Source organism: Colossoma macropomum, unplaced genomic scaffold, assembly GCF_904425465.1.
Source record: "Colossoma macropomum unplaced genomic scaffold, Colossoma_macropomum, whole genome shotgun sequence".
Classification (NCBI taxonomy): Eukaryota; Metazoa; Chordata; class Actinopteri; order Characiformes; family Serrasalmidae; genus Colossoma; species Colossoma macropomum.
The window spans coordinates 5,882,576-5,904,635 of NW_023494788.1; the positions used below are offsets into that span (position 1 = coordinate 5,882,576).

General features: G+C 38.1%; 2 protein-coding genes across 2 annotated transcripts; one reads left to right on the forward strand and one right to left on the reverse strand.

Annotated features, from left to right (window-relative positions):
* Nucleotides 1–982: 982 nt before the first annotated feature.
* On the reverse strand, nt 983–9,271 carry cpa4 (carboxypeptidase A4). The gene is made up of 11 exons (XM_036568136.1): nt 9,108–9,271; nt 6,813–6,894; nt 6,440–6,574; nt 5,762–5,860; nt 5,496–5,597; nt 4,381–4,482; nt 4,150–4,260; nt 2,641–2,731; nt 2,333–2,532; nt 1,322–1,406; nt 983–1,218 (listed from the first exon to the last, which is right to left on the reverse strand). The coding sequence occupies exons 1-11, from the start codon at nt 9,170–9,172 to the stop codon at nt 1,031–1,033; spliced, it is 1,260 nt and encodes a 419-aa protein (XP_036424029.1). The 5' UTR covers nt 9,173–9,271; the 3' UTR covers nt 983–1,030.
* Nucleotides 9,272–11,455: 2,184 nt separating this feature from the next.
* atp6v1e1a (ATPase H+ transporting V1 subunit E1a) lies at nt 11,456–19,265 on the forward strand. Its single transcript, XM_036568138.1, has 9 exons — nt 11,456–11,629; nt 14,772–14,837; nt 14,949–15,058; nt 15,172–15,238; nt 15,392–15,481; nt 16,183–16,251; nt 16,396–16,490; nt 17,042–17,129; nt 18,546–19,265. Exons 1-9 carry the CDS (start codon nt 11,597–11,599, stop codon nt 18,606–18,608), a joined length of 681 nt encoding a protein of 226 aa, XP_036424031.1. The 5' UTR covers nt 11,456–11,596; the 3' UTR covers nt 18,609–19,265.
* The last annotated feature ends 2,795 nt before the right edge of the window (nt 19,266–22,060 follow it).

The window sequence follows — 22,060 nt, forward strand, 5'->3', positions numbered from 1 at the left end:
TTTGGTTTATCACTTCCATGCCATGGCTGAACAGTCAATAACACACAGATGTTCTGCCCTGTTCATACTGAGACGCTGCTTCACTGCTTGGATTTCATTTTTGGCACTTTTCGTGGTGCAATTAAGGAACTTGGGGTGATAACCGCTGTACTACTGTAGCACAGAGTTTAGTAAATTGTCACTGGTCCATTAAAGGGCACATATACTTTCTTTTTCTTGTGCTTTACTTTTCTCCTAGTGGTCCACATATGATGTTTGTGTGTATTTATGTACCAAAACAGTCATATTTCATTTTTATATGGCTGTTTAGTTGCTGTGCCTTTAAGACTGATACATATAAAGGAGCTCTGTCCTCTATTGTGGGAGTCCAGCCTGAAACCCTCCTTATAACTTCAGCATAAATGGGCGGGGCTAAACTGTGCAGGTAGATACACTGATCAGGCATAACATTATGACCACCTCCTTGTTTCTACGCTCATTTTCCATTTTATCAGCTCCACTTACTATATAGGTGCACTTTGTAGTTCTACAGTTACAGACTGTAGTCCATCTGTTTCTCTGCACACTTTGTTAGCCCCCTTTTACCCTGTTCTTCAGTGGTCAGGACCCCCATGGACCCTCACAGAGCAGGTGCTATTTGGGTGGTGGATCATTCTCAGCACTGCAGTAACACTGATGTGGTGGTGGTGGTGTGTTAGTGTGTGTTGTGCTGGTACGAGTGGATCAGACACAGCAGTGCTGCTGGAGTTTTTAAACACTGTGTCCACTCACTGTCCACACTCCTACATTGTCAGTCCACCTTGTAGATGTAAAGTCAGAGAAGATAGCTCATCTGCTGCTGCACAGTTTGTGTTGGTCATCCTCTAGTCCCTCATCAGTGGTCACAGTATTTCAGTGTTTAAAAGTTTACCTATGTCTATGTTATGTTTTAAGACTAATACAGATCCCATACTTCGCTGTGAGTCAGTAAGAGATAAGAGACTCTTGGCTTGGAGATCTTTATTGTCAGTTCAGCACATTAATTGTTGTCCTAATAAGGATGGTCACGCACATATTCCATAATATGCTTAAGACCCAGCCAGGTCTCGGATGCAGTTGGGATGATCTGATTGGCAGGCAGGAGGAAACCATAGCGACCGGTGTCACGCAGCTCAAAGGCAAAGGAGTACTTGATGCCAATGTCGTAGGACCAGTCAATGCTTCCACCACTGGCTTGATCTGTGGGAAGGGGATAAACAGTATGTGATCAATAAGAGGAACTGGATGGGATGATAACACACAGAAAGAGAGAATAAGGCCTCTTTAGAGAAAGTGCACTCACAGATGATCTTGCAAATGCTTCCAACTTTGTAGCTGGTTCCATACAGAGAGCTGAGGGCCTGCACGGCAGATCTGCCCACTGAATCCTACAACACAAAAACAAAACAGAGAAGATTTACCTTTGTGTACAGCAGGAGTGCAAAACTTCAGTACTCAGAAATATTTGTATTGCAACATTTGGTGTTTTCCCTGCTTTAAAACATGACTCATCTCATGAAGGCAGGACTGTTTCCTGATGTAAGCGCCATAAGCGGTCACTTAGGGCCCCCGGAGCTACAAGGTTATATAACACTGCTGTCGGAACAAAACCTTGTATCTCCATTTTTGTCATTTTGCCTGTTGCCCTTTACATTGTGTGTAAATTTCATGATGAATGGACCAAAAGAAGTGACCCAAAATGACTTGGAAAATTCTGGTTTCATTGACTTACATTAAAAGTGAAGTATGTTTTTTCCTTTTCCTGTAAAGTTACCATTTTGGAGATACAAGGTTTTGTTCCAACAAAGGTGATATAGTTCAATACCTCTTTACAATATTTACCTTAGAATTTACAAGAAAAGAACAGGATAATGGCTATATTTTTCCTGATCAAAATGAATGAAGCATTATTGTTTTCTTTATTCTTTTTCCTTCTTGCCTATAAGATAATATGTTAGAGGTGAGTGGATTGGTCCTTGAGTAGAATGTCACTTAGGCTCCAAGTTGTTCAGAAAAGGTCTTGCATAACTAGTTAATGACTATAAATGCGTACAAGTCATATAATTAAACAAACGACTGTACTAGCATCAAAATGCAAGTTTTATATATACCAGCAAAAAAATTGGTTTTATATTATTGAAAACAGTGATTCCAAACTTATGAAGTGTAAATTTGACGCAATATTTTTTTGTGCACTTTTTACACTGATTGCTGTGACCCTCCAGGGTTCTATTTGGAATCCCTGACATAGACTGTACATAATGTAGTAACTACTGCCTACTGGTATATGTGGTCAAGGAACTATGAAGCTTACCAGTTCAGCCTGATGAGGGACGCTTGTGCAGCTGTATCCATAGGGGTACATGAGGAGCTGGGAGTAGGCATGGACGGAGATGAAGGCTTTGAAGTTGCCGTGGCTCTGGACGAGGTCCACCACGTTCTTCACCTCAATCTCAGAGTGGGCGTGGGGTCCGTGGTAGGAGTCGGAGCAGGGGTTCTTACTGGCCCCAGGGCCTGGAAGGGCACAGAAAATGAAACACAAATGGCAAAATGCTCTCATAGATAAAAAGCTTTGTCCATGAAAGTACAGAAAGTACAGCGAGTGTCCAGCTATCAACTTACCACCAAAGCCAGCATCCCAGTTTCTGTTGGGGTCGACGCCTCGGCACACAGAGCCAGTGTTAACAGAGCGAGTCTTGCGCCACATGCGGTCCTGGGATGTTTGGAAATACGATAAACTCCTTAAACTGTAGGCTTATTATTAAGCTGCTATTTAAGATCAAGATTAAGATATAAAGGGGAATTCAACCGCCTGCTTAAAATTTCTGTATAATTAGTTGTTCAACTTCTTAACCATTGAATGATGCCGAATTTTTTAAAAATTGGTGGAATTTCTCTTCAAGACTAAAATGATGATCTAGAAGGGAAATCTTTCATGCATAACAGGCTGTCACACTCGGTCTAATCTGAGCGACATGAAGTGACACAATAAAGAGTATGTGACATAGCCACATATTTACATATTCATCACAATATTCATAGAAAAGTCTAAAAATTTACTGCTGAATATGTGAATATGTGGTTAGGTCACATACTCTTCATCATGTCACTTAACGTGACGTTATTTTTATGGCTAACTAAGTTGGTCTAAGCTGGTGTTTTAGGGGTTAATGATTTTATATTAAATTGCAACTTGTAGTTTTAATGTACAAAGACTGAACAAAGAACAGGATATACTGTTTAGTAATATCTGAGATTATTATAATAAAAACTTAATTTTTTACTTTCACTAAATATTTGCTTATCATCATTATACAAAATGGTAACTTCGCAGGAAAAGGCAAAAACATTCTTAACTTTTAAGGCAAAAACATTCTTAACTTTTAAGGCAAGGTAACTGTAAAGAGATTTTATTCTGAGTAACTTTAGACCATTTCTATTAGTCTATACATCATGTCATGATGAAATGTTTAATGTTTGTTTATTTTTTTTGGTAGCAACACAGCAATACTGTGTTACCAATTAAGTTTAAAGGGGTCTTATCCTATATTTTTCATGTATTTTTTCCCCTGAGGCCCACTTACAGCATTAAATGTGCTTTTATGTACCAAAAATCAGAATTTTTAAATAACAATTTCCAAGCCATCTTGGCCCCCAGAATTGCACAGGCTGTTTTTGTTACTGTGTCTTTTGATATATGTAAAATAACCTCTGTTCTGGTTGTCTGCTATGTATTGTGCTCAAAAAGCAGTCCAGGCTAAAACACTCTTTATAACTTCAGGGTGAATAGGCAGGTGCTTATGTTTGTTTTCGTGACATCACAAAAACAGTTAACAGTTAAAAACAGAATTTTTCTGCCGCTTAGTTTCCATATATGGACTGTTTGAAAATGAGTCAATGATATGTTTTGAAACTTTATGAATGCTCATACACTATATCAAATTACTTTATTTAAAAAAAAAACAAGTGGGGAAAATGTAGTTTTACGGGCTCTTTTCTTGGGATGATTCTGTTATGAGAGTGGGGAATTGAAGCGTAGGCCCACATATAAGTTTAAGGGGTTAAGACATTCAAAACTGTGGGGCCAGTTTCAGTTGCTACAGTAGCTTCAGAAATACAGTCTGTACTTACAGAAGTGTGAGTGTAGACATATCCATCAGGATTGGTCACAATCGACAGGTAGACGTCCATTTGGCCCAGAAGAGAAGTCACAGAAGGATCAACACCATAATCTGTAGCCATCTGGAGAGTGAAGGGAGAAGTGCTGATATCACTGAGGTGAAACTGGGTTCAATAAACTATGTTACCATGTTACCATAACAAGCCTTCACATCTAAAGATCAGCTGAATCAGGATGCTTACCTTGTCAGCCATCCACACAGCGGAGGCTGTGGAGACCCACTCTCTGGCATGTATTCCAGCATCAATCCAGATGGCAGGACGTTTGTTCCCCCCAGTGCTGAACTGAATGCATATATCACATTAGTGAAGAACTTGCTCATGTGTCTCAGGTTTGCCATCATCAATATGATGCATGACTGTTCAAAAGTTTGAAATCTCTTCCATATCAACAAATTTTGGTATTTTATGCACAATAATAACTTAAATAATACACTGGAGTATATTACTATTGAAAAATAATACAAATTGTTTGCCAAAATGTATCATTTAGATTTTAGTTTTATTCAAAATTTCAAGGATTCTGTGAACATGAAATGAATAAAATGATAAATAATATATTGTAATTATCTCTTTATATTCATATTTTGTAAAGTTATCTGCCTTGAGATTTGATCTCCATCTTTGAAATGTAATGTTAATTATTTTCTTGAAATTCATTACAACTTAATTCTAAATTTTTTAAAATTTTTATTTAGAGCAACTAGTGTCCTAATAATAGTAATAATTACAGTTACATTCAAAAGTTTGAACATCTTTGTTCAAATTACATGTTTTGCTAATTGTCTAAGTGAAAATATGTTCTTCAGGGAACAAACTTAAACATTTTTCTGCAAACCTTTGTGCAAATTGGTCAGTTTCTATACAATTTCTGAGTTGAACATATTAGAAAAAATAAAAATAAAATAGAAAAAGTGCCATAACTTTTGCCCAGGCAGTATTTTATGTTTTATTTTTGTCAGATACTATATGTTGAATTCAGCAAATACACAGTACTTGTGCAGAAGTGTGTGCCCTGTCGAGGATGCGTGAACTTATTTTCACTTCCATATATATGGAAATTCACTAAACTGCACTAAAATTTGCCAAAAAATGTCATTAAGTTGAGGAGCTTATTTTATTTAGAAAATCAACAAAACAAGACTAACATATTAGAATTCTTTTATACATTTATCTGAAACCAAATTGGTTTCATATTATTAAAAACATTTATTCCAGACTTTTGAACACTCGTGTTTATATACATGAGAAACATGTAACTTTATTGGAAGGCAATTCATTTCTGTCTTTATCCCCACCTTCAGCGCATACATGGGACGGTTCTCATAAGAGGTTCCGATCTGCACTTTGGAAACCAGATTGGGATGAGCAGCAACCAGAGTATCCATCCAGCTGTAGATCTGTGAATGTAATGACCGCCTATGAAACACTATTCACAGCTCATAATTTAACTCTTATTATCAATCATTCATGATTACATCAGAATACGACTGCTTCGTAGTACATCACAGACCCCCAGACTGTGTTTTGTGTGTAAATGTGTGTGGAGGACGGGAGAACTCACTGTGTCTAGTGTGTGGTACGCTCCAAAGTTGAAACTCCTAGCGTTGCGCTCCTGCATGGCATTGAGCTCCACACCTTCCTGCTCTTCATCCAGGAGTTCCTGATACACAACCAATCATTACATTCATTTTACAAAGCCAAATGAATTAGCTTTAATAATGCTGATCCTAAAAGCAGTCCTAAAATCTGATTGGCAGAGATGTGTAAAATACTCAATATACGCCCCCCTGTGGCCATCTCACACCAGTTAAATTCTGTATTAATGACATTAAAATATATTGTGCTGTGGATTGACTGTTATTATATTATAATATCCAGTAATATGTATGTGCTCTTTCTTGGCCAAAATTAAATTCTTGGGTTATTTTCACACGTAGATAAAGTGTTTAAAAAGCTTAGTGTATTATTTTTATTACTGTTTAAATTGTTTCTGCACTCACATTTGTGTATTCAGTGTATTTTAAAAGTTCTGTTTTGTGCCGAAACAATCAATTCAAACTAAATAGAATTATAAAGAAGAAATGAAAAGAAATGAGATTTTATGATGCACTGAATTGTTTCTTAATTTAAGTCCACTTTATTACTTTATTAACTATATTCAAATGCAATATTTGAGTTGTCTTATCTCATAGACTAGGTCTATACTGAGAAATCTAATCCGCCTGCATGTCTTGCTCACCTGCAGATTGTTGATCATAACATGGAAAGGGATCTTATGGGCCTGAAGAAAGTTCTTGACAGCATGCAGACTGGCAAAGGGCACATGGATGTCCACAGGCAGGTCAGTGGAGGCCGGATGAGTCCAGAAATCCAGCTAAATATAAATGGTTAATGAACATCTGATGAATTTCCATATAAATGTATGTGGGATAGACTCCCGTTTTCGCAGTACACGCACACACAATCTAAGCTGCTTTATGGACCCAGACACTTCTTGCTGTGAGGCGACAGCACTACTTTTTGCAGTACTACAATTTAAATCTCACAATAGAACAAAAATTGGCAGGGCAAAGTTTCAGCAAAGTCCATGTGCGTGTGTAAGATCGCCTTACCTCCCACCCCTCATCATCCTCCAACTCCTTCAGCAGCTGAATGTGCTCCTCAGATTCTGCATTGATTCTAAGAACCTGGTCTCTGTTGAGGAAGAATGTGGATTACAAAACGCCATCCAGATCAGTCTTAGTCACAAAATGGAGAAATGGACTGAAATCCAGACAGCTAATACTGCAGCATCATCTCAATCACTGAACAGGCAACTTTTAGCATTTATCAGCTTATATATCCTGAGCTCAGTTTAAGGTGGGTTGTAAAAGGATGATGTCCCACAAGGAAAAAAGACCCTGTGTTACACCCCCTGCCTGAAATCCATCTACTGTATTTTTAAGGTCTGCACACCAAGTTACCTTTACTATATGAAAAAACAACACAAAGTCATCATAGGATAAAGTCACAAGCCAGAATGGAGCAACAGCATGGCAGAAGGGGAGCCAACAGAGAAATTTTCTCCCTCAAAAAGGTCAAAACTCACATATCCCACCCAGCAATGGAGAAGGAATAAAAATGAGTGTCATGAACGTGTTTGCAGTCACAAACTTTGCATGTATGAAGTAAAAGGCATGAAGCTTAATTTTACATAAGAACCTTATTCTGATTGAGATCTAATCTTATGTTCTTCTGCTAGACAAGGTTAAGTCTGGTTTGAAAAGTGTAAGATCTCATCATTTTCTTGTATATCTCTATTCTATATGTACCCAGACAGCGGGCATATATCCATCCGCTGGCTTGACAAGGTCAGCGCCCTGCTGGCTGTTTGCCACTTCTGTCCTGCATACAAGTTCCACCTAGTTTTTAATCTCCTCAAACAGATTTTAAATGCACTTAGCCTTTTATTTTAGAAGACAAACATTACAAACACCTGAGAGAGGAAAAGATAATGAGTAGGTCTAATGTAAAGTGATTTTATAGACAATGTTATTGCTGACACTGTGCTTAATTCAAATGATTTACAAACCTAATTTACAAAGTGTAACTAAAGAAAGGAAGGAAGGAAAATGAAGTAAATAGGACTGTGAGTGGAAAATTAGCAATGAAAAGTGGATTTTTTTTCTAATACTCTGCTTAAACACTGGTGGGCCAGCCAGAAATCGCTAAGCACAATGCCAGTGGACCACCAGTTTTGCCATCAGTGGGCCAACAGTGGTCCACTATCCTGTTGCTATCAGGGTAGAAGGAGAACTCATGCTTTTCTCATTTATCATGAGAACTTCTTATGATTAAATGCTGATATTAATCTCCTCTTTTCACCTAAGAGGGGTTCAGGAGAAAGAATTCAGAAATCAGTGATCATTAATACAACATTGAGATCTGCTTTATTTCTTTAAGACATTTTTTTCTTTTGGGTGGTTTTGTTTAACAGGCAGCTCGGCAGACTGCTAACAGGCTAACAGGCTAATCCAGTGAAACTCAGAGTTAGGCTTTAAGATGAAATATTTAGTAAATGTTTCACTGTAAAACTGGAACTTACAAAGGAAAAAGATCTTATCTTAATGTCTGTTACAAGCTTCGTCTGTGTGAAGACTCGAGCCATGCAGTGCTGAACCCAGTGTGGGAAGAAAACTTGTTAGCTTGAAGCTAAAGTGTAAAGTGTAATCTCATATTCCCGCTAACAGAAATGAGGATTATCGTCATGGGTGTTTTTGATTAATTGAAGCTGTCAGTGAAGTAAAGCTTTGACTCAGTTTCATGCAGGGACTTTCAAATGTGCCCACAGCCGTGTTCACACAGAGCGCAAGGTATTTTGCTGTCGGACAGACTGTCAGTAAAAGTCATCCGCAACTCACACATCGAAAGCCCAGCTCTATTTTACTTCAGACAAAGTGGGAAATTGTAGTAAAAATGGCTTATAATCAAACAACATTCCCAGTTCCAAAACATCATGACCCACCTGAATTAACAGAGGATCAGGAACAACTTAGCCAGCAAGCATTCGCATTAGCTCTCTAAATTTCCTTGCTAAAGTAAAATATCATTAATATTGTACTCTTTATTTAAACTAGACTAGTGCTGAGTGATAGTGACACACAGTGAGCATCATTAAGTGGACAGTTTTTTTTATATTTTTTTGTAAATACTGTAAATGCACAGTATGCTACTACAGAAAACACACTCAGAAAGTATCTTTATGATGTTAAAGCAAAAAAAAAGTATACCTATAGTTCATAACCACCTTTGTTTTTACTGTGACTGTGTATAACTCAACTCTAGCTAAAATCAATAAACTTCACTGTTATGAGCATTTACGAGTGGACATGCCTGAAATGTTCTTTCACAATGGTATTATAACTTACCCTATGAAGAGCTTATGGCAGTGAGCAGCCACAAGGAGGGCAAAGACAGCTAGGCAGGGCCTCATGATCCTTTTAGCTGAAAGATTTCATCTGCCTCTTATATACAGTCTTACATCTGAGCTCTTATACTCTCCCTAACATGTGTGTAGTTCTCAGCACTATCACACAGTGTTGATACAAGTCAACTTTTCCTTCTTAAAAATGTTGCAACACCCTGATATTTTTGGCCACAGACGTGACATTTGTTTTAACAGCTGGCTATCGCAGACTGGTTCCCATTTACCTTTGATTTTTTCACTGACCTTTTAAGTATCAGTACTTTTTGTCCACAGGTCTGTTAGTGGGAGCTGTAGCATGTATGGGTCTCTGCTGAATTATGGTGGTTTATAATACTGAAAGCTAGTAGAATGCTGGCTAGTTGTCTAGCCTCAGTCTGTTATTATTACTCTACACTGTAATTGCATAAAAAAAGTGGTTTGTAATCATAGAATGGTGACGATATCACCAAACGCTGCATGTCAACTTTTAGAGTACTCAGACTAGCATTGCGTAACAGTCTGACCACTTGATAAATGTCATCTTTTAAAGATGGCTAGGAGAACGCAAACATACATCAAATATATGCAGCCATATACACCGATCAGGCATAACATTATAACCACCTCCTTGTTTCTGCACTCATTGTCCATTTTATCAGCTCCACTTACTATATAGGTGCACTTTGTAGTTCTACAATTACAGACTGTAGTCCATCTGTTTCTCTGCATACTTTGTTAGCCCCCTTTTACCCTGTTCTTAAGTTGTCAGGACCCCCATGGACCCTCACAGAGCAGGTACTATTTGGGTGGTGGATCATTCTCAGCACTGCAGCAACACTGATGTGGTGGTGGTGTGTTAGTGTGTGTTATGCTGGTACAAGTGGATCAGACACAGCAGTGATCCACTCACTGTCCACTCTATTAGACGCAGTCAGAGACGATAGCTCATCTCTTGCTGTACCGTTTGAGCTAATCATCCTCTAGTTCTTCATCAGTGCCCACAGGACGCTGTTGACTGGATATTTTTGGTTGGTGGACTATTCTCAGTCCAGCAGTGACACTGAGGTGTTTAAAAACTCAAGCAGCACTGCTGTGTCTGAAAAATTGGTATGTCTGTAACTTCTGATCCCCTGAACATCTGGTATAGTAAATAAAGCCTGAAATAAATCTGTCTCTTAGCTACTATTTTTACCTCTTATGGAAATAAAGAACATACTCTAATTGACTTAACACAGGAAATGTATGATAACATGAAATGTGTGGAGCTGTAAATGGAGTTTGAATGTCCTAAGCCCCGGTGTATGCAAACTTTTGGCCGCACCTGTACATTGATGTTGTTCTGTACCAGGGCATGAGAGTCTGGCCCGAGAGGACGTTTGATTTGGCCCACCAGAAAATTATTCTAACCCCACCTACCTCCCCCACCCAATGAGAGCAAACATATTTTTACACTATATAAAATAATATAACTATTAATTACTAATTAAATTCCAATTTTACATATTTTTAAGAACAATATATAAATAGTGACTAAATATGTAATATGTAAAAATGTAAGATTATAAAATACAACACAAAATACTACCTACCTTCTTTTTATATATATTGTTTTGTCGTTTTGGCCCTCAGCTGACTATAAACATTGCACTTGCCTCCTCCTCCACAATAAAAATAAATTCGGGGCACCCTGATCTGGACATGGTTTTGTTATTAAGACTATGACATTTAACACAAGATTTGTTTATATATTCAACAAAGCTCCTGAGTAAATAAGCCTAAATTACGTCGACCGCTGTAGCTGTGCACTTTATTTTAGAGGTGGGCACATCAATACTGAAGGATAGGTGCTTTTCAATGCTGACGTTTCTTTTTGAGAATTGATTTTCACATGAAAAGATCCAAAATAAGCATTTTCCATAAGCACTAGACTGAAATCATGAATGACATCCTTATCAAACTGAATGTGTCTTTGATGCTGAAAGAGTGAGAAGAAAGCTGGCACATCAGAAACCCTTGCAAGCTATACACACTTAAAAAAGGATGTTTTTTCAAGGGTTCTTTAGTAAAGGGAACCAGGAGTCCTACATAGAACCATTTCATGCTTAACACATTCTCCATCAATGTGAAGAACCATTTCACCATTTAAAAAAACATAGAACCATTCCCTTTGCTAAAGAACCTGTGAAGAACCATCTTTTTGAAGGGCGGACAGGAGTTTAGTTGTGCACTACCCCTCAGAGTAAGTCTGCAGCGTAGTGTGTAGTGTTTATGGCTCGATTTGGGACGCGCCCGGCCGCTCGATGACGCACTTCCCCGTCTCTCCAGCGGTAGCAGAACTGCAGTTACACGGAAAAACAGAGAGCAGCGATCAGTTTTTAACTTTAACACTTTATTCTGCGGTTTAAATTCAGCTCAACTACGATAAAGTGGTCTGCTTCAAGATAGGCAGTCATGGCGCTCAGTGATGCAGATGTCCAAAAACAGGTAAAGTGGACAGAAGTTCAGTTTTGTCAGTGTTTGACTCTGTTAGCTCACAGTAAACACAGTAAACAGTGAATAATGTTAGTCACCGGCTGTTAAAACTCATTGGACATGCATTTAAGACTAACGAGCTGGCTTAAAAGGACTTTAATTATGTAATTGGGCGCTAAATGGTCAGTAAGAAAGTTAGGTTACCTCATTAGCGCCTTATGTTTCAGTACATTTAGCTATTTTGTTAATGATTATTGTCCATATATGAAAATCTTCAGGATCTTTGTATAGAAGTAATTCTCGCTACATTTTTCTTAATAAATTCAGTCTTTTGGTCAGCATTGGACTACTGACCTCTAATAAAACATTCTTCAAATTTAAAAAAAAATTGAGAATGACAGTATGAAAAAAAAGGCTGATCAAAAAGAACATTTTAGGCAGAAATTTGAATACTTTTTAGACCAATCAGACAATCCTGAGGCATTTTTCCTTATACTAATTCTAAATTTAGTTGTTTCTCACCAAAAATTACATTAAAATGTACTTTCTGGTGAGCGAAGGCCCTGCAGAGACAGAATGGACAGAAAGAAAGAAACCGCAAATGGAGAAATGAAAGCAAATGTTGCATAGTTGTGAGTTTTCCTTCTTTTCTTCAACTCAGCTCATACAGAGATAACAGCTGATGAGTTGAATGACAAATAAAGAGACTAAAATCTAAAATGCTGGACTCTTTTAAGCTGAAAAGCTTAACTGTATATTCCTGTCAGCTTCCAGCAATGCACAAAATCAATGATATGTTAGGCTCGACTAATAACGACAGCGTTTTCCTTTCATTTCCTTTTATTTCCTTTCATTCATCTCGTTTCTCCTTTTACAGATTCCAAGTTTGCTTAATACTGCAGCTCTTTTATAAAACTATGGTTAACTCTTGTAGATCTCATACGTCTCTATAACATTCAACTTAATGTAGTCTTTACTGTAAATCACACACAGAGCTCAAGATTTGATGTTTACTAAAAGGTCTCTGAGGACAAATTCAGAACTAGTAATGACGATGTAATATAAATATGAGCTGCAGTGACTTTTTGTCCTTCCTTTTTACCCTCATCTCTCTGCGCATTAGCTAAGAGTATGAAGATTTCCTACCTTGAAATCATTGGCTACAATGACCACAGTTTGCGGTTTTACTAAGGTGTTAAAATGTACTGAAAATGTTTAAAAAGCACAAATACACATTGAAATAATTTCTCCACAGTTATTATATTGATAGGTCTGTATTTGACCCCATCAGCAAACGTCAACTAGAGTTTAAATCAATATGAAGTTATCACCAGCACTGCTACTGCTGTGACTGAGTTGCTTGTAGTGTCAGCATTAGACACAACCTTTTAAAAAGATGGTAATAATACTTGGTGATCTGAATTATTTCAGTTTGAGATGATCTAATAAATCAGACAGGCATTTTGGCCTAAAACTACCGTTCATTGTTTTTTGCTGTGTTATTCAGAGCTCTGTAGAGCAACATTATCTCCCTCAGCTTCATCGTTTTGATAGAATTCAGGATTTTGTCTCCATGTTTTTGATTTTTCATGTTTTTCTTTATCTCACTACAAAACCCAGCATGCATTATGCACGCATATAAATATATAAATATATAAATACAACCATTAGAAATCCCTGTGGTGTCACCCAGTCCTGTCTGCTAGCCTAGCCACTGAACTACAGGCTAATATATACAACCAAGCTAGCATTAGTGTAACTCATATCACGGTCAGAGAACAAAATAGTAACGAAAACAGCGATTCTGTCTTCATTCTGCACAAAATGGATGCTAGAGACAAGTTTAGTGCTCTTTCAGACAGCGCAGTGAAGCCAAACTGAGGTGTCCAGCTAGCTACCTTGCTAACTTTAGCTTATAGCTTGATGTTCTCTTCATCCGAGTCAGTTTTGTATTATGAGTAACCCATTTCCACTCCACTGTATTGATGATTTGAAGCCAATTACTACAATTTCACAGCTAAAAAAAGATGTTTGGCTTTCTAGCAGTAACATAAGTGTCTCACTTTCGAGATATACCATCAGAAGGGGCTTTTTTGAAGGCTTTAAATGTGAAAATCTCAGTCTAGGCACTACTGCAGCACTGCTGGGTGTGAGTTAGTTATGTTTACAGATGTACAGATGGTTACATTTTTTATTATGGCTGAAGTTTACCTTTAAGGTATACTTTAATAATCCACTTCTAAGGGGATTAGCAGAGCCGGTTTATGGGGAGCCTGGCCTCCTCCTATTTCCCCTGTTATATCAAAAACATGACTGCAAAACAGCAGAGGGCGCCCGCGAGCGAGTCCTCAATGAATGGGAGTAAATGGAGCTCAACGGCTAAAAACGAAAAGTTAAAGATAATTTGTAATCATTTGCCCAGAACTTTCCTTTAATTTTAGAAAGTAGAAGATGTGTTTCACTAAAAAAGCAAAGAAAACTTACCTGTATGTTTCCTTTTTTCTACAGTAAATGGGTTTTGGGCAGCAGGACGCTATCATTACTGCTACTGAGTGATGATTGGTTGGCGAGCGGAGCAGCTCATTGGCTGTTCGTGCTCACAGACGTTATGAACGTACATGAGGCGCCGTTTTAAACTCCTATAACTCGAGTTCAAAAACCCCTAAAAATACAGCAGTAGTGTTAAAATGTTTTATGCTGTTCTGTGTTCAGGAAGTGATTGTGTTCCTTTACATTAAAACTGTTTTTGTATTTATAAACTATGATTTTGTGCAAATGCTCCATATCAACCCATTCATTCTGCGCCCTCTAGTGTCTGAGAAACAAGGAAGACATTACAGAGTGATAATTCTCCTTACTACGAGTTCTCTGGGAGTAGGTAATTTTGCTGCCTATCTATGCCCAGGCTGGGAACAGCATAGTGTTGCCAGCAGAGCAGTGCCACCTGGAGCACTGGGGGTTTAAGTGCCTTGCCGAACGAATGGCACAACAAGGAATACCCAGCCAGTCCTGGGAGTATAACCTGCTGGCTCACTTCTCTTGCCACTAGGCTACTGGCCACTAGTGTTGAACCAATGTTACCTTTATAAACTAGTATATCATTAAAACCTGTAATCCTTACTGCACACGTTAATGTACATAATTCTCTTTCTAGATTAAACATATGATGGCCTTCATAGAGCAAGAGGCCAACGAGAAGGCAGAGGAAATTGATGCAAAGGTAAAGTGTTTACTGTTGTGAAATGCCTCACATAGCAGTGATATGCTGCAGTGAATCCCATCTGCTTTTTGTGTTAAAAGATGTGCAGTCATAGTGCATTTTATGCCATAGGCAGAGGAAGAGTTCAACATTGAGAAGGGACGCCTTGTTCAGACTCAGAGGCTCAAGATAATGGAGTACTACGAGAAGAAAGAGAAACAGATTGACCAGCAAAAGAAAATGTGAGTCGGTTCCACCTTCCATCTGTAAACAATCACTCTGTTTGCCCTTATGTACACTTTTCTTGTATACACTTCCTTAACAATTCTGCATGAATCTTCATATGTCTACACAGTCAGATGTCCAATCTGATGAACCAGGCCAGACTGAAGGTGCTTAAGGCTCGAGATGACATGATTATGGTATGACATTCATTTATTTACTCATTTATTTTTTTTGTCATAGTTGGTTTACAAAGGTATGTATGTAAATGCATGTAAAGCTCATTGAGAAACATGTCAGCGTCCATGAATTTCCCATTCCACATCCATTTGCTCTCATGTTTCTTTATGTAGGATCTTCTAAATGAGGCGCGTAAGCAGCTGACGGACATCGCTAAGGACCCAGCTAAATACTCAACTCTGCTAGAAGGTTTAGTGTTGCAGGTAAGGGTTTTGTTTCTCATTACAGAAACATCACAGGCAAGGATTGATGTCAGCCTAGACAGTTTAGACGTTAAAGTGATATTTCGGCTAAAAAATCCCCCTTGTCAGTCAGCCAAGACCTGTTTTAGAAGTTAAAAACTGTTGTGTATAAAAAAACAGCCAAAAAATTCAGGCATCAGCATGGCTGCCACTGCTTATTATAAGTATGTGACGTCCATTTTTTATTGATAACCGAATGCCAAACAGTGGCAGAAAACAAACAGGTCTGTTAGAGATCATTTAACAACTCAACACAAGTGTGTGATGATTTAGGTGTGCAGTGAGCGCTGTGCTAATTGGTGATCATAAGCTTCCATAATTTGTTACCTGCCTTGTAGCTCCAGTGCAAAACTGTATTTCAGTTAGCAAATATGTTTTGGTTGACTGACAAAAAATATATGTAAATTAGTTTTTTTTGCCAAATTATCTCTTTAAATAGGCTTTGCATTACCATAACATTTCTAAATGAATGCCTATTTTTGCTGTTTGTAATAGTGAAGATGGCCTCACTCCCTATGGATCTTATTGTACACTGCCCCTTTTTGTTAAAAGAAATGTGAAAAGCATAACCTCTGCATCTCTGAAAGCCCAGTGTCCATAAACCGAATGTTTTTACATTTCAAAAAAGTGCCTTTAAGTGACCGTGTCTCCCTGTATACCAGGCTTTCTATCAGCTGCTGGAACCCAAGGTGACGATTCGCTGTCGAAAGGATGATTTGCCCATGGTGCAGGTTAGCAGCACTTGTCTCCTTTAACTTGTCTCCTAATGATTTCCTTTAAACAGTGAGATTCATGCTATAATCCTGTGTTGGTGTTTATGTGGCTATATCTATATAGGCCAATTGAAGAAATGCATTGTTCTTGTTTAAATCTAGGCTGCTGTCCAGAAAAACATCCCCATCTACAAAGAAGCTGTGAAGAGTAAAATTGAAGTTTACATTGACCAGGACAACTTCCTCTCCCCTGATATGTAAGACATCATCTGCAATGCACTACAGATATTTCTGTTTCCATGACTTACTGTAATTTAGAATGCATGCTGTTTGTAAGCCCTATCAGCAACTAACAAGGGCCAACGCCAGGGACAACCATGATTGGTTGAGTGAGTTCATATCACTTGCAAAAGTTTGCAAAAATTGAACAGTGCGAATAAAATAATGTTGCACTTTTGACATTTGATGTTTGGTGTGCAGGATATGTAGGAGTACTTTTTAAAAATTAAAAAATAAAATTATATGGTTCTTTTAAGGCTGCACAGAGATGGTAATTAGTCCATGCAGTATTGTTTAGTAAGTGACTGATTTGTTCACAGACAACGAGGATGAAACAAGGAACTTTTTTGACTTTTTCCGTTTGTAAATATGTTGCTGCATCAGAAGATAATCCCCCTAAACCCCCCCTAAAAGTCAAAACCAGGGGTATTATCCAATGTTCTTGGCTTTTTAGTCATTATTATGAACTGGTGTTTCAAAAACTGTCTTAAAAGTGAAACTGATAATAAATATTGTTGTGTTCGTGTAGCTCCGGAGGTGTGGAGGTCTATAATGCTAATGGAAAGATCAAGGTGTCCAACACTCTGGAGAGCAGACTGGACCTCCTGGCCCAGCAGGTATGAGACACTTGGGCAATATGGGAAATCACTATTCTAGAAAGCAGAAAAGGGAAGGGCAGTGCAGGGGGCTGGAAGTAGAAATGATCTCATTTCTATCAATACACCATTTATTTTGGTGATCAATACACCATTTTTGAGACACTGCTATGCAGTCATTATCCTGTGCTGGAAAAGGAGCAGTAATGGATAAATGTGTGTCCTTCATGAATTTGTTTACTAATTTGTTTCATAATTCTGACATGGTGTGTCTACTGCAGTGTCGTGAATGAATCCATGAAGGAAGATTTAGCTCTCTCCATCAAGATCTAAATTATATTCACAGATTGTAACTTACATATCTATTAGACTCTGAAATGATTCCTATTCGCACACGTTCTCACAAATGTCTGCAGTTACTCAGAATCATGTGTATAGTCAGTATATATACATGCTAATAGTGCTAGTTAGCCATATAGCTTCCAAGCTAACTAATGATAACTTGACAAACTTTTTACAAAATGACTTAAAAATATCGACACATCTAAATATTATTTCATTGCATTTGTTTGTAATGTAATGTATGTCCAACAGCTCAACCTCAAATATGCTGTTTAGTTCATGTATGTTCTGTCATCATTATCATAAGACTCATAATGTTTAGATGAATGCCCTTCTGCGTCCTTCCATTGTTTCTTAGCCTTATATTGGAGGCATTGGGAAAGCATGAGGGTGACATTTAATGGAGTATAGCACCACCTGCTGCTTGCCTAGGGCATTGCTTCAACAGTGGTCATCGGCCTGTCAGTGTCAGTGACTCAATAAAAGACAGCAGCTCTCGTAGGCTGTCCCACTGGGTGGTCCGACAAAACCCACACTCTCAGTCCACAATATTTCATCTAATATAGAGATAAAGGGTTTTCTCCAGTAAATTAGCTACATAGCCTTTATAACAGGCCAAAGATTTGGAAGCAATGTTAACATTGCTTCCAAACAGGTCCTGCAGACATGACTTAACTGAATTAGGCATGTTAAGATAGGGATTTGTACATTATTAAAAGCTGATGAATGTAAGTCAGAGTGTGAAGAGTGTCAGAGTGTGAAGAGTGTCAGAGTGTGAAGAAGGCTTTAATAGAACACGCTAGAGTAAGAATGCAGAACAACAAGGTTAAACTAAATGTGTTGGTTGTTGGCAAATAAAGTTAACCATAAAATAATTTTAACTTTAATGGGGAAGAAAAACGTCTTGCTTCCATACTTTTGACCTGTAATGTACACATTTCTGTTAATGTTTTGACTGATTAGTTATTGGAGTTCCTCAGTGGTAATAATAGCCTAGAAGCACACACTGTTTTTGAATCTGTTTTCAATGAGGATAAATGCTGGGTAGCTCTGGATTCACCATATCTCTTTCTTTTCTCTCTTTGCCATCAATAGATGATGCCCGAAATCCGTGTGGCTCTGTTTGGAGCTAACCAGAACCGCAAGTTCATGGACTGACAGGTGTTCCTGCCACCAGATGAGCAAGGAGGGTGTTGGAGAGGGATTGAATGTGTTACACTTAAACTGAATATGACTCTCATGGAGTTCTATGCAAGATGTGCAAGGGCTCAAACTCTCTGTGGATTTCTCTCATTCACTTCCCAAAGCTCAACGGTCCACTTCTCTATTTTTCACTTGTTCTGCAGTTCATACCTGATGAAAGAACTGACTGGAAAAGTGCTCAGTGTGCTTGTATTTATTCAGTAAAACTCAGTTCAGGACCAGGGCTTACTTTACAGGATGTGTACGTTACATTATGCCCATGTTAAACTGTTTACTGTGTACACTTGATTATCTAGGCACTTATCTTCCACGAGGGAAGCCCACCATTTGCACTGTAGTCAGGCATGTGACTGTACTTCTGCTTTCTGACGTCCGTTTCCCTAATCGCTCACAAGGTCACCCTTAATTTCTTCTTGCCTTCCATGTTGTTAATTGACTTTGTTACCAACTGCAGTGACAGCTTTCTCAAGGAAGTTGGGATGATTACTCTGTCTTATGTATGGTTGCTGGTATGTGTGGTTTCCTGTGTCTTTGTGTCGTTGAATTGATTGATTTTTGTTGCTGTATGTTGATGTGATTTTTAAAACGGAGAAATAAATCAAATATATTTTATTTCTACTTGGAAACATTTCAGTAAGAGTGGAAAGTCATGCTAAAATAACTTCTGTTACAATATAAACAACAAGCAAAAAAAAATCCTTTTCCTTCATTTTTGTTCAAAACAGGGGGAAACAAATGAGACAAAAGACAAACAAGTTCTGTACAACCAAATGTGTATCAAATTAGTACATAACCATTTATTGTAGGAAATTCTGGGAACCTGTTGCCCCTTATGGACAAAATACTGCACATCAGTGCTCAAACATGCATCATAGTGTATGTCATTATACTGTATATGAATTTCATATAGTCAGATCAAACCTGATCTAGAATACAGTGAATTTTCAATGGAAAACTTTTATCAATACTGATTTCAGCCCACAATTAGAGAGCAATTCCAATTTTTTTTTTCAAAAACTCCCCATAATTATTGTTAAGATGCAAACAAAGTTTTAGAGAAATGTGTCAGAGTCAGAATTGTTCACTGCAGTGCTGATAGGAACCAGACATTGTTTTTATGATAGGTTTAAAATAAAGACTTGGCCTAAAACTTGTATATTTTTGTTCAAATCAATTTATGGTGGAGTGGTACATGCAGGGAAGGCAATATAGCACCCAAAGTACATATTACCACTATTTTGCCACTATTACATTTAAAAACTTACATGGCACATGCAGGTCTACCAGTCGTTTTGTGTAGGAACTAAAATGGCTATATTTGCATCAGAGATTCCGACCCCTGGTTCCTATCACCACCACTGTAAAGAAATCTGAGTCAGTAAGTTTCTCTACAATGAACCATTTCACACCAAACCACTCTGAATGACTGTTTACATCTGAATTATCCTGAAATTGTGAAAAGTCAGTGGAATTCTTCCTTTAGTATGAAAACCAAGCCTATAAAATACCCACAAGGGGGCGCTTGTTCCCTCATGTGTCTTCCTGTACTGTATTTCTGGCAGAACTTGGACTGTGTTCAGATTTTTCCTCATCATCTCTTCCCTCTAAGGAGAGTGTTTTACCAGAATAACTATGATGATACTATGAGAACCTATATTTACAAAAAAAGACCAAAAAAGTGAGGATTGCATTGTTACCATATAGGGCTCTCCCCATGTTCTTACATAGACAAAGTCTTTCTTTGAGGTGCTTGTAGTGTGATTAGATGACATGATCAAGATTGTGGTCATTGTTTCAGAGGCACATACTCAAAAACATTTTGTAATGGCTTAAGCTGCAAAAACTTCATATCGGTCAATCGGGCACTACATATAAAACTTTATATTGGTGAATATATTGGTCACTGTGCTAAAAACGAAACATTCATAGTTCTCTATACTTGAAATCATGAATAAAAAAGAGGTCTCGCCCTCTGTGCCTGAAACAAATGCAGATTAAGTAATTGCAGTAATCACAAGTCAATAGACAATAATTAAGAGCATCTGAATACAATTATCTTTCTCTAACAGCCACTGATCTCGTGTCACTTTCGAAGTGACATTTGGGCCCCCCTTTAGGGCACGGAAAAGATAAGGCTTTATTGCATTAATTTTATTATGTGCACAAAAGATTATTTAGAATAGACGTTAAGCACAATGAAACAATGATCCAGCTATTGCGCAATTACATCGTACATGTTCCTGTCCCTTATAAAGGCCTGGAAGACCCCTGTCTCGATAACTTCTGTTTTCTCTACTTTACAACACCTTATTTAACTCATCTGTTAGTGCTTGATGAGTTAGTCAGATGTGGAAAGCTCAACAGCCTGCTTTAAAAGAGATACTAAACTCGTTCAGAGTTTAAAATGGTTGTCTTCTGAAAAATTAGATTTACAGAATTTGCATCTTATCAAACTATAGTTAACCAGCCAAGGCATGTTTAGTGTCTGAACTTAGCTTTTTTTGTTTTGCACTGGAGATACAAGGCAATGTAAGTAATGGAAACTTGTGCCAGTGCCAGTTTTTGAGGAGCCCGGCCTCTTCCTATTTCCCCCATTATATCAAAAACAGGACTGCAAAACAGCAGAGGGCGCCCGCGAGCGAGTCCTCAATGAATGGGAGTGAATGGAGCTCAACGGCTAAAAAATGAAAAGTTGAAATAGTTTCTAATCACTCGCCCAGAACTTTCCTTTGTAGAAAGTAGATGTGTTTCACTAAAAAAGCTAAGAAAACTTACCTATATATTCCCTTTTTTTCTACAGTAAACGGGTTTTGGGCAGCAGGACGCTAACATTACTGCTAGTGAGTGCTGATTGGTTAGTGAGCGGAGCAGCTTATTGGCTGTTCGCGCTCACTGACGTCATGAACGCACATGAGGCGCCGTTTTAAACTCCTATAGCTCGAGTTTAAAAGCTCTTAAAAATACAAACAGCAGTGTTAAAATGTTTTATGCTGTTCTGTGTTCAGAAAATGATTGTATTCTTTTACATTAAAAATATTTAAGCAATTATAAAGCTCCATCTTAACCCATTCACTTTGGACTTGCTCGGGAGCGCCCTCTAGCGTCTGAGAAACCCGCAAGACACTTCAAAGTGGTAATTCTCCTCTACAAGTTCTCTGCTTGTACCCCACCAATTAGCACTGTGCCAATTGATAAGGGATGTGCTGTAGATGGTTCTATATAGCACCCAAAAAGGTTCTTCTAGGGTTCTTCGATGTCAAGCTTGTAACAATAGAAGAACCTTTTTGGGTGCTACATAGAACCCTTTTCGAAAAGTTCTATATAGAACCATCTGCGGCACATTCATGCGCATTTGCCATCAATCTGAAGAACGCTTTCATGATGCAAAAAACCATCTAATCATGCAA

Bases quoted from the DNA above. Each gene is read 5' to 3' on its own strand.
- cpa4 (XM_036568136.1), bottom strand. From the start codon at position 9,172: ATGAGGCCCTGCCTAGCTGTCTTTGCCCTCCTTGTGGCTGCTCACTGC. The intron at 4,483-5,495 runs GTGGGGATAAAG...ATATGCATTCAG, and splicing joins GTCCCATGTATGCGCTGAAG to TTCAGCACTGGGGGGAACAA. The intron at 2,732-4,149 runs GTAAGTACAGAC...CAAACATCCCAG, and splicing joins ATGTCTACACTCACACTTCT to GACCGCATGTGGCGCAAGAC.
- atp6v1e1a (XM_036568138.1), top strand. From the start codon at position 11,597: ATGGCGCTCAGTGATGCAGATGTCCAAAAACAG. The intron at 15,239-15,391 runs GTATGACATTCA...TTCTTTATGTAG, and splicing joins CTCGAGATGACATGATTATG to GATCTTCTAAATGAGGCGCG. The intron at 16,252-16,395 runs GTTAGCAGCACT...GTTTAAATCTAG, and splicing joins ATGATTTGCCCATGGTGCAG to GCTGCTGTCCAGAAAAACAT.